Source organism: Biomphalaria glabrata, chromosome 11, assembly GCF_947242115.1.
Source record: "Biomphalaria glabrata chromosome 11, xgBioGlab47.1, whole genome shotgun sequence".
NCBI lineage: Eukaryota > Metazoa > Mollusca > Gastropoda > Planorbidae > Biomphalaria > Biomphalaria glabrata.
This window is the reverse complement of record NC_074721.1, coordinates 10,684,376-10,696,272: the sequence shown is the minus strand read 5'-3', so window position 1 is coordinate 10,696,272 and position 11,897 is coordinate 10,684,376. Positions and strand designations below refer to the sequence as shown.

General features: G+C 34.7%; 1 protein-coding gene across 1 annotated transcript; it reads right to left on the bottom strand.

The window, feature by feature from the left end:
• Positions 1-4,082: 4,082 nt before the first annotated feature.
• LOC129921783 (NADH dehydrogenase [ubiquinone] 1 alpha subcomplex subunit 8-like) lies at positions 4,083-11,318 on the bottom strand. The gene is made up of 3 exons (XM_056004606.1): positions 11,132-11,318; positions 6,555-6,730; positions 4,083-4,553 (listed from the first exon to the last, which is right to left on the bottom strand). The coding sequence occupies exons 1-3, from the start codon at positions 11,258-11,260 to the stop codon at positions 4,340-4,342; spliced, it is 519 nt and encodes a 172-aa protein (XP_055860581.1). The 5' UTR covers positions 11,261-11,318; the 3' UTR covers positions 4,083-4,339.
• Between the last annotated feature and the right edge of the window lie 579 nt (positions 11,319-11,897).

Here is an 11,897-nt window from a genome sequence, read left to right as displayed (position 1 = left end):
CACACTTAAAATGCTATGAGTGTTGCCAAAAGGGTTTTGAGTTTTTAAACATCCCTTCAGAGGGGTTTGATACTAAAAAATACCTCTTCAATATAAAAAAAAGTAAATTACACACTAAAATTATTTGAGTGTAGCCAAGCCTATTGGGGGTTTGAGTTTAAATCCCTCTCCTACAGATGGCTTTTTTTTTAAAGTTTAAAACCCCTCCAGATGGTTTTGAGTTTAAAATCCCTCTACAGAGTTTTTTAAGGTGGAACGCCTCTATCTTCAATATTATTCTACAAACTACAGTTACTAAATTATATGACCGTAGCTAAATGGGGTTTTGAATTAAAAAAAAAACAACTCCAGAGATTTTTTTAGTTTAAAACCCCCAACAGATGATTTTGACGATAAAACTTCCCTTTTCGATATAAAATCTAAAGCAAACTATAGTCAATTCCAAGAGCGTCTTCAAAGAGGTTACACATCTCTACAGGTGGCGGGGCTCCATTAATAAAGTGCAGTGAAAAGTCATCTGTCGAAATAAAAAAAGACTAAATGTGGCTCAACAAAGATGGCTAAGACAGATTTTAGAAGTAGTTATAGAGATTGGGTCTAAATCAAGGAAATCCTATACCGAACTTGGAGTCGACCCTTTAGTAAGATTGTGACAGAGCGTCGTATGAGGTTTGCGGGACATGTTCTCCGACAAAATGAATTAGGCATAAGAAGAGATGCGATGACATCTTAGTACAACTTGGCGCCACACTTTCATGGAGGTCCTCAGAGCAGGTGGGAAGAGGCTTCAGACATTACCAGTGACAGATTTTTTTTTGGGGAAACAGCTTGACGGCAAATGCGCCGAACGGCGAGGGAGGGTCTAAGTCAGTAAGTATAGCACATTAGGTTTTTGAAATAAAACCTTATTAAAAGCAGGAAAATGCACTATAGATACCTCAGAATGTGCATTTTGTTGGCTTTCAATACCAGAAATAGTGCTCGGCGGCGGGGCTCTGCCCCGCGCTGGGGGAGCTTCTAGCGCTCCCCCAGACCCCCTTGCTGGCAACGACGGGGAGTCTACAATTTTTCCACTAATTCCAGGAAGAACCTATTTTAGGGCACAGTAAACGTTTTCAGAATGAATGATGGGTCAGAATGTAATAACACACACACACACACATACATACATATAAAAAAAAAATTCCCGGGGGGGGGGGGAATGTCCCCCCTAAACCCCCACCCGAAAAAAAATCCTGGCTACGCCCATGATATATATATATATATATGACCCCTTCTGTCTCGGAAGACAATGGATGCACCCAGATGAGTCACTGGCTTTTGTTACGTCTTGAGATGGATGGGACAGAATCTGGAGTGACTGATCAAGCCAATTCTGGAGCGGCAGAGTTTGCCACAGTTCGTGCATGTATATTTATCTGTTCTAGGACTAGTTGACAGGGCAGATTTCGTTTCTTTTGCATTCGGCGAAGTTCGCACCAGCATGTACAGTCTGTCTCCATGCTGTCCGGTCTTGGGCTATCTCCTCCCACATACTTTGGTCGATGCCCGTGGCTCTCATGTCTCGCTTACAAACATCTCTGTAGGTTAGTCTTGGGCGACCCCTGGGTCTGGCTCCCTCTGCAAGCTCAGCGTATAGGATGTCTTTAGGGATTCTTCCATCTGGCATGCGAATGACATATAGAGATAGATAGATAGACAGATATATATGTTGATAGAGTATCGGTTGAGGGCAGTTAAACTTTCTTTTTAGAATTGTTTAAGAAATATATATATTTATATATATACATATATGTTATTTTTCTAAATTCATTGTTTCACTATCCAGATAATTATAATTATATGCAAGTTAAATCCTCTAATTATAAGAAAATCATATTTAGTACTGACATGTAATATCAGGACCTATAAAGGTTCTCTATTACAAATACCTGAGGGCCTTTTGAAGTCTGAATCCGGCCCCGATTCCCAATAGCATAGTTCTAAGCCTATGATTTCTAGTGTCTGTTATGTTGAATTGAAGCTTAATAATTGAAAACAACATATTTATGACCAGACCAGAATAAAGCCTTGATGCGTCTTTATGAGTATCTTCTCGAACTTGTTTTGTTATAAACATTTTATTTATTTTAAACCATGAGACCTTGACGCGTACATTACGAGACAGGTATGTTTTTGTATTTGTAGCATATGGTATAGTAGAATGTGTTATTGTAAGTTTCTTTTTATTTTTTTACAAAGATTATAGCAACTCATTCTGTGTGTCTGATATAAAGTTACTTCTGCCACACCTAATCTCGGATCAAGTTGAAATTTTGCATAATTATTTCTTGTACCTGACAAACAATTATCAATAAAATTGATTTTAGGAAAAACAAAGACCGTATTGCAGAAATTCAGAAAATAAACAAACCATAGAACAAGTACAAGAATATAAATATCTAGGTACAACCATCAACAACAAACTGGAATGGAATTGACACTGTCAAAACATATACAAGAAAATTCACCAGCGACTCTTCTATCTCAAAAAGCTAAGAAAATTTAAGACAAAACAATAATCAAACTTTTCTACACAGCAACTTTCAGCAGTCTAATTAACTTTGCCATCACCTGCTGGTATGGTAATACTTCACTGACACAAAGACATAGACTTAATAGACTAATTAAAAAAGCATCGTATATCACTCAAATACAGCTACCATCTCTTGAAGAACTTTTTCAAGAAAGATGCATTTCCAAAAAACTTACAATTCTTAAAGACAACCTGCACCCATTAAACCACTGTTACATAAGATCTGAACGAAGTGGTCGTCTCCTTTCCATTTGGACAAAAACAGAAAGATTTAAAAACTCTTTTATCCCAATATCGGTCAGAGTGTTACAAGATCAGCTGTCTATCATCGAGAAGTACATAGAAGTCTAATACATAAAGCACTGGTTGTGAATGTGTATGTGTTTCGTGTGTGAATGTTGTTCGAATTTTTCATCCATATTGTTTTTGTAAAGTAGTTACGCTGAGGTTGTCAATTGTAGTCAAACTGAATTTCCATTTGATTGGATCAATAAAATTATCTTATCTTAAAAAAATTATTAACCAATTAATTAATAAACTGTTGGCAATTCTTTTCCCATCAAACAAGGGAAAGAAATAGTACTTGACAGATGTGGTAGTATAAGTTGAATGAATCCCTTTGAGGAGTTTTGAGCCCTGAGTTGAAATTAGTGTTAATTTTTTAAAATGCATTTAAAGAATGATCATAGTAACGTTCATCTAAATACTTCCATTGTTCTCCCCATCCCCTTTTTCCCAACTGTTCCAGAAAAGTGAAAGGATCATATTGCATTGAGAAAGCTAAAAGCATGAAATAGTGCTAAACAAAAACAATTGGTAAAAATATTTGTAATCGCATAGATTTATTATTGTTAATCTATATCTATTAAAAATGTCTTCAAATTAATACAAATACAATTAATATTAGCTTTTTTTTTTCTTTTTAAAGTATTATTCTGTTTTTCTTGTTAGAATGTGCTATTCTTTCATTTTTTATGTCCTTTTTTAAAAAATGTAGTTAATTCACACCTGAGTTAAGTGACAATATGATATGCTAAGTTAAATCTGGAAACAAAAAAAAATGAACATTGCATTCAAAACTAAATTAGAAATGTAAAGAAAAATATTCTTTTGTGAACTAAACATGTTTCAAATACTGGTTTATAAGAAATTCTTAGTCTAATTAAGCTTTTGCAAAGAAATTAAGACCATAACCATTAAAGAAACCAGTACAACATTCAAATATGTTCCTAATAGAATTTAGTCTCTAATATAAGGTAACTAACAAGAAAAGTGAAGCAAAATTAACATGTAGTTTATTTCCAATGTCACACTATTGACATATGTTTACTGACAAGATCAGAAATATAGTCGAGAGATGGCATAATTACTTTTAACAAAATTATTCTTTGCAGCATGAAGCTTATTTCAACTATTAGACTTAAATATGCCAAGTTTGATATTTGACCTTTCATATTTCAATAGACAAGTGAAGATTGTAATACTGAAAATAAGTCTTATAAAAACACTGTTTTTAAAGCATTTATTTTTAAGTGTCAGGTATTCACAAATTGAACAATTTAGTTTTACATTCCAAATAAACAGCTTGCACCAGCATTCTTATCAACTGTACCAATAATTAACTCTAAAGTTGTTTATGTTTTGTACACAAAGACTAACACAGGTAAATATGTACACGTTATCCTGGCATACAACTGAATTGAAACATACAGGTACACTTGTCCTACTCTAGGTCTACTGTCTTCTGAGATGTAATAAATCACATTAAAACCACCTGGGTCCTTTCATGGGGTCAGTAGTTTTATTTTCAAACTTAGGTGGTTCAGGTAGACGCTCTGGTAGAATATGTGGATCAGGCACAGCCTTGGGTCGCTCAGTTTTGTGGAGTCTAACCTTTGTAAAGTAGCCGAGCTCGGGACGATCTTGTCCTAAATTCTCTTTCACACATGCATCAAAGACAGCTTGAGTTTTGCGACAACTGTAGAAATAAAATTAATAAAATATATAAATAAGTATCAATAATTATTTGGCATCTAAGTAACTCATATTGACATGATATAGTGAATCTGTTTCCACCATTATTTTCATTTTTTTTTCCTCTTAATGAGTTCAGTAATAATTTTAACCTTTTACTTATAAATGTATTTGCCATTTTACTTTAAAACATCCCAAAAAACCCATAATATTTGGGCCTGTTAACAAGATTTTGGCACACAGCATTCAGTACATTCTCTTCAACAAGTAAATAATTGAGTAACACAGCTAGTATTATGCCTTTTGATTACATTTTCAGACACAGAAAAGACTTGTGTACTTGAGATGAACATTATATACTGTATCAGTTGTTGTTCTTATGTTTACATGTGCTTGTAACTCATTCACTCATTCGTAAAAATGTGTTCACGAAATGTTGTGTGTTGAGTAGCCATTCAGTGTATTAAAGCCATACTAAGCAGACATGGTTTTTGACTCTGTTATTATTACATTCATGACAGTATGTTTAAAATAAATTGAGACATCTTTTGTAGCGTACAAAGGAATAAGAAAATAGGATTTAAATGAAACAAATTCCTACAAACAATTTTAAATTTAACTTTACTAATTTTTCTAGTTTCATAGTTTAAAATTTAAACTAAATATATTGATAGGTGAATTGAAATATCTAAAAATAAGTTTCAGTTGAAAAGGTAGCTGACAAAAAGAAAAAAACAACAAGTCTCTTCTTACAATGTTGCATTGTGTTCTACTGAACTGTGACTATCTCCAGCGGCACTAATAGATTTAGTAGATTCTTGCATCTAATATATAACAACTCCCAAATGAATAAAGCAAAAAAGAATTATCCACAAAATGAAATTTCAAACACTTTTAATTAGAAAAATTCTACAAGTTTAGTACTACCTTTGAATCACAAACATTTAATTCAAAGAAATCTATTTATTGAGCCAAATTATGAACTAAAACCAAGAAGAGCTCAACTTCATCCTGGCAACTCTTTATTTTTTTTTTCTTACTCTGATATTGTAGATGTAACAGAATTTTCTGAACTAATTTTTTTTTGTTTATTTCATAGCATTGCTAGAGTGAATAACTAACAGTTATATTCTTAATTATAGTTCAAAGCTAACCTCTTAGGCATCACATTTTGCTTCTAACATAATGATTAGAAAACTCAGCATCACATACAGAAACAACGTGAATATAACTGACATAGAATCCTAAACAACTTGAACATGATGTAATGCATGACCTCTACCATTCTACTGGCAATCTTTTATTGTTTTTACGCATTCTCCAATCTACATTGAGTGAGCATGGAATAATTGAAAATAAAAAAAAGAAACAGTTTATTTTCATCCATGAATTAATATAAAAAGTTGTTTTTTTATTTATGACATAAAACAATACAATTATTTTTATTTGTTTATAGAAAATCAGAACTATTTACTATAAAAATTGCCTACAAGTAATTGAAAATTAGACATTAAAAATGTAATAAAAGCAATACATTTTTTTTACTCCATCGAAAAGTCGAAGATGTCAACAAAAATCAAGGGTTGCTTGAGAACATAAAAAAAACAACAACATAAAAATCTGACATAGAAATGTTAGCACCAGTATCTGAACTCAAAGTACTGGAGGTCTATATAGGTAAAGGTAATGAAGGTCTATATAGGAAAAGGTAAAGTGAAGTTCCCCTTTCAGACATTGTGGTCTTCAGGGCAGATGATGTAAAGATCATCTGTTTCTGTGGCCTATGGTTAACGAGGATGTCATGTGGCCAGCACAACGACCAACCACCTTTACTTTTCCCCATCTAATGTTAGTTACCCTTTAGAGCTAGAGGGCGTCCAGAGATAACGAAATTAAAAATCCCAGTCTTCACCAGAATTTGAACCGGGGACCCTCAGTTCGGAAGCCAAGTGCTTTACCGCTCAGCCACAGCGTCTCTTGTCTATATACGCAATAGTGCACTTACTTTTTAAACTCCATGGACAGGCCGGAGTGGTCAATGCAGTCCATATACTGCGTGAACTCAGCATAGCAGGACTTTTTGATCTTGCCAAGGAATTCATAGGCACACCTGGTTACCTCTTTACCCTCATTTAGACATTTCCTGGGATCATTCTCCTCTGTACGACATAGTATGAATTCCTGCCAATGAAAATTGTATGCCCCATTATACAAAAATTTTTAAAATGTTTATTTGTCCTTACATACAAAGAATAAAAACAAAATAATATTCAAAATGCTTGAGTCAATTTGTAAATTAGTGTATTAGAGCTTTAAAAATTTCGAAATGAATTTTACAAATACCCACTGTGTGTATGCACATTACTATAAATATTTTTCTTTTTCATTGTTTAATTGCGCTCTTAAGGCTTAGACTTTAAGCCCTCATTTCATCTAATATATAAATATGATTATGTAGAATGCTTTTTGACATTTTTTGACATGTTACTAATGCATTTATAGTGTTTCCTCTTCCACTTTGCATTCTTGATGAGAAATCTTATAATATATTGTAAATCTGGGTGTGTACTTAGCTATAGCGCTTCTATTGGATGTTGGAGATGTAATATTATAATATTATCCTGCGCATGACGTAACGATCAAAGGCCAAGGTTTGGTGGAAGTAGAGAAAATCATTTCAGAGATAGAATTTTGATTAGAATAATTATGACCGTGCCACTGATAACTTATCATCAAAGGCCAAGGTGTGGTGGAAGTATGATGACCATATACATGGGCGTAGCCAGGATTTTTTTTCGGGGGGGGGGGGGGGGTGAATTCCCCCCCCCCCCCCCCCCGCGAAAAAAAAGTTATATGTATTTATGTGTGTGTGTGTGTACATAATCTTTATTACATTCTGACCCTTCATTCTTTCGGAAGACGTTTATTGTGCCCTAGAATAGGTTCTTCCATGAGTTAGTGGAAAAAATGTAGATTCCCCGACATTACTAGCAAAGGAGTCTGGTGGAGCGCTAGGTTTTTAAACTCAAAACCCCTCTGGTAGGGGTTTTAAACTGGACCCCCCCCGGTAGGGATTTTAAAACTTGACCCCCCCTGGTAGGGGTTTTTAAACTCGAACCCCCCTGGTAGGGGGTTTTAAACTCGAACCCCCCTGGTAGGGGGTTTTAAACTCAAAACCCCTTTGGTTGTGCTGGGGCAAGTGATGGTTTAGTATTAAAATCTCACCTAAAATAAACAAAATCAATCAAAAAATCAGTCACTAAATTCCGACTCCCCCCCTTCGGGGGGGGGGGGGGATTTCATTTCGGGGGGGGTTTGAACCCCAAAAACCCACCCCTGGCTACGCCCATGACCATATATATATATATATATATCTATATTATAAAGTAGAATGTGAGGGGTATGTATGTATGTTACTTATAGACATCAAAACCGCTTGACCAATCTTGATAAAACTTGGCAGGAATGTTTCTTGGGTACCAACTTAGACCGTAGTGTATGTATTGTAGCCCTAAAACAAACGTAAGACCCTAAAAAAAAATAATGTTGTCCGACTCTATTACAGCTATAGTATTTTATGGATCTAGGCCATGTCTACAATGTTGACATTAGAAAAGATAGAAAGGATTTAGACCTAGATCTAATTTTAAGAAATACACTTTGCGCAGATAGTTTTTTACTTTGACACATGAAAATACAAAAGAAGATCCATTGATTTCATTATATAATAAAATTAACCTTCAATTTTGTGTTTCAAAAGCATTTTTTACATTAATTAGTTCCTTATATCTGTGATTACAGATTTCCTGTCGAACATTCTTTCATTAGAATATATATATATATGTAGGGTAAGTAGCACTTTTACATGACAAAATTTTATGAGATTTTAGGAGGTTTGTTATTGTATGATGTATATATATACACATATACAAAACTATGCATTTATCAAAACAATAATTGTTACTTGCTTTTGGAAATAAATCTTGTTAAGATCCCACCCAGAACAAAAAAAAAAACATCATCAGCTGTGGCACATCCACAGAAAATGTAATGTAAATTAACTTATCTTTTAATCAAGTAACAACTTGACCGTCATCCCAAAAACTCCAACCTTTTTTTTGAAAGATTTATTTAAGAACATTACAAATGGTTGCTATTTCAATATTTTTTCTACCAAACATTCTTAGAGATGCCTTCATAATGTGTATTCTCTATGGTGGAAATGTACAAACAGAGCCTACTACTATTAGTATGTTTAGTTGACATTTGCTTACTAAATAATGGTTTTTGGATTGGGGGGGGGGGGGGGGTAATTAGACCTATTTCTGTTTTGTTTCAAGCACAATTTCTTTTTAAACTCTGGCTTTAACGACTGAAATAACTTATACAGACTTTTCACAGTTGTGTGCGAAATATTTTTAATACAGTAGATCTAGATTCTTGATTTAAGTCACTAAAATTCGCGGACTTTTCACGGGTGTGAAAGAATTATCTTCACTAGATTCTATAGTGATTTAACGTAAGTCTAAATTCAAGTAGATCTAAATCACTAAAATTCACAGACTTTTCGCAGCTATGTGTGAATTATCTACATTGAATCTACCATAAATCTAGACTCTAGATCTAAGTCACTAAATTGGCGAACATTTCACGGCTGTTTAAGAATTATATTCACAGAATCTATTTCTAAATCTAGACTCTAGATCTAAGTCACTGAATTCGCTGACTTTTCACGGCTGTGTGAGAATTATCATGATCAGATCTAAATCTAGATCAAGTAGCTGTAGATCTGAGTGTTACCGATTCTGTGGATCCAATACAAACTACAAGCTAGATCTAGATCTACTCCAGTATAATAAGTAGAACTAGATCTAGACAATATATATACTAGCTATAAAATTATGTTTTTAATCAATAGCACTTCAGTATTTTTGAGTAAATTTAATACAGGAATCAGGATATCTTTTTTTTTTTTGCATTCAACTTTTTTGAGCTCCAAAATAATAAATTTCTTATGAACTTTAAAAAGTCACGTTGGTGTAATAGCTAAATGAATGGTACCAACCCGCCACTCCTTCCACTCTCGCGGTTTTCATTTCTAGACTAAATCTTTTAAGAACCAATCAAAGTATAGATCTGGGCACAATGTGTTCACCCCACCTTTTCTGTCCCCCCCCCCTCCCATAGGACGGCTTAGCGTGACCTCCGTGACCGCTCATAAGCTAGTCTAGAGAGGGAAAAAAAAAAAGGATATGAAATGCGCAGCGCGACGGGTTAAATTCGTAGTTGCTCACTGGCGGTCATTTTTGGGAGATTTTGCGTAAGGAATACACATTTTGCGTAGGCAGGTCTGAGATTTAGATCTAGTCAATTGTAGTCTAGCTGCCTTGGTCTAGACACTGTTTTACAGTATTATGGTATAGAAATAGAATCATATAGTTAATTGTAGATTCTAATCTAGATTCCAATAAGAAACTAGTCTAGATTAAGATCTCTATCATCTAGACAGAGTCTAGATCTTACTCTTAGTGACTTAGTCGTCCTAGTTTCTAGATCTAGATCTTGAGTAATATAGACTCTAGTCTATATTGTTACTAAGATCTAGAATCTAGATCTGATCTAGAATTCTAGATTTATATTTAATTAACTTATTATTCTGAATCTAGCTGTCTCAAGACTCAAGACAGTGTCATAGTCACAGTGTCAGTGTGACTGAGAGTCTCTAGAATTATTTTTCAATGGATCTCATTCACCAATCGTAAACAAACAACATTTACTGATATAGCCACGTGATAATATTGAAAAAACAATGAAAAAATGTCAACTGATAGTGACAGCCATTGCCTGCCATTGTTTATTACGTAATTTGTATAGTTAAGCCAGTTAAGGCGACTTAAGTTAAGCAATAGAGAATCACGTGGCTAATTTAAATGTTGTTTGTTTGTGATTGGTGATTGAGGTCCATTAATCTAGATTGATCTAGACTCTAGAATATCTAGATTATACTAGATCTAGATTCTAAATTAATAAAATTCTAGCTGAACAATCAATCACAATGATTGAATGATCTAATTCAAGTAAGTTCAAACTTCAACTCTAGCTAGCGTAATTCACTGTAATGACACAAGATGTGTAGATCTAGAAGTTGAGTTTAATCGGCTTTTGTTTTTCCTTAGTGACCTGACGAGTGATTAAAAAGTAGAATTACGAACTAGAGAGAGTAAGGGACAAGACTTTTTAGACTAGAGTACGACGCTAGTGTCGCTAGGCTAGCGACGACAGAGGACTGTGCCCTTTTTTTTATTTATTAAATTGTTTGAAGTTATCACCCTGCGTTATCAAGTATATTCATTGTTATTCTGTTGTGTCTTCAACGAACTCGCATGCAACATTAACATCTAATAAAGTATAATCATCAACGAACACTCAGGCCATCAACACTAGCTGCCTGACTAGCTTCACTAGAGTAGATGCTAGAGACTAGTCTAGAACTCTAGATTAGTCTAGAGCTAAATAGTCAAAATCTAGATTCTAGATGATAGATCTAGTTTGTAACTTTGTTTTTGTAAGGTTTCTTTCTACCTTGCAAGTATTGTCACAATATTTTCCCAAATGGTGGGCCGCAGTTCTAAAGGCAGCTGAGCTTATTTCAAGCTCAGGAACAGTTAATTCTTCATAGCTTGGTAAATAATCTTCGTTAGTATACGGCATTTTTGAACTGTTTGTTTGGCAATAAAATTGACCTTGTCGTAACAGGAAGGGATGAAAGAAAATTAGAGTAGCCTCCCCTGTAGTTTTTTTTTTCTGGAAATAGAAATATAGGTCCGTGACTATGTTTTCTTGATCTGGATCCAGTGGGTATATACTAGATCTATTATAGGCCTATGGACAGTAAAAAGTCACAGTATAGAGAACTTCTTATGGTCCGTCAGTTACGCTGGGCAGGGCACGTATCTCGTATGATGTGGGACGAACGTAGTCCAAAAGCAGTCGTTTTTGGTGAGCTTAAATGCCTTAAAGGTGGTCGACTTGAGGTGCCCCACGGAAACACTCCAACTTGCCTTAGCTGACATGGAAGAGAACACCTGGTTGCATGTTGCTTCATAACGAGACAGCTTGAGGTCAAAGGCCGCAAGATACCCATTTGAGCCCAAAAGAAAATCCGCTGCCGAGAACAGATGTAGACGGCAAATAGAAAAACTTAATCGACCCCGGTGGACAACGGTTATGGTTGCCCGGGATGTGGTAAAATATGTAGGTCACAGCTGGGGCTGCGTACAACTGAAAATATTGCACTCCTCATTAATCTTCGGACTCGAAGACAAGCCTTATTATTATTATTATCATT

Coding starts and splice junctions, on each gene's coding strand:
- LOC129921783 (XM_056004606.1), bottom strand. CDS start 11,260: ATGCCGTATACTAACGAAGATTATTTACCAAGCTATGAAGAATTAACT. Junction 6,731..11,131: donor ATTGTGACAATACTTGCAAG/GTAGAAAGAAAC, acceptor TTTCATTGGCAG/GAATTCATACTATGTCGTAC. Junction 4,554..6,554: donor CTGTCCATGGAGTTTAAAAA/GTAAGTGCACTA, acceptor TTATTTCTACAG/TTGTCGCAAAACTCAAGCTG.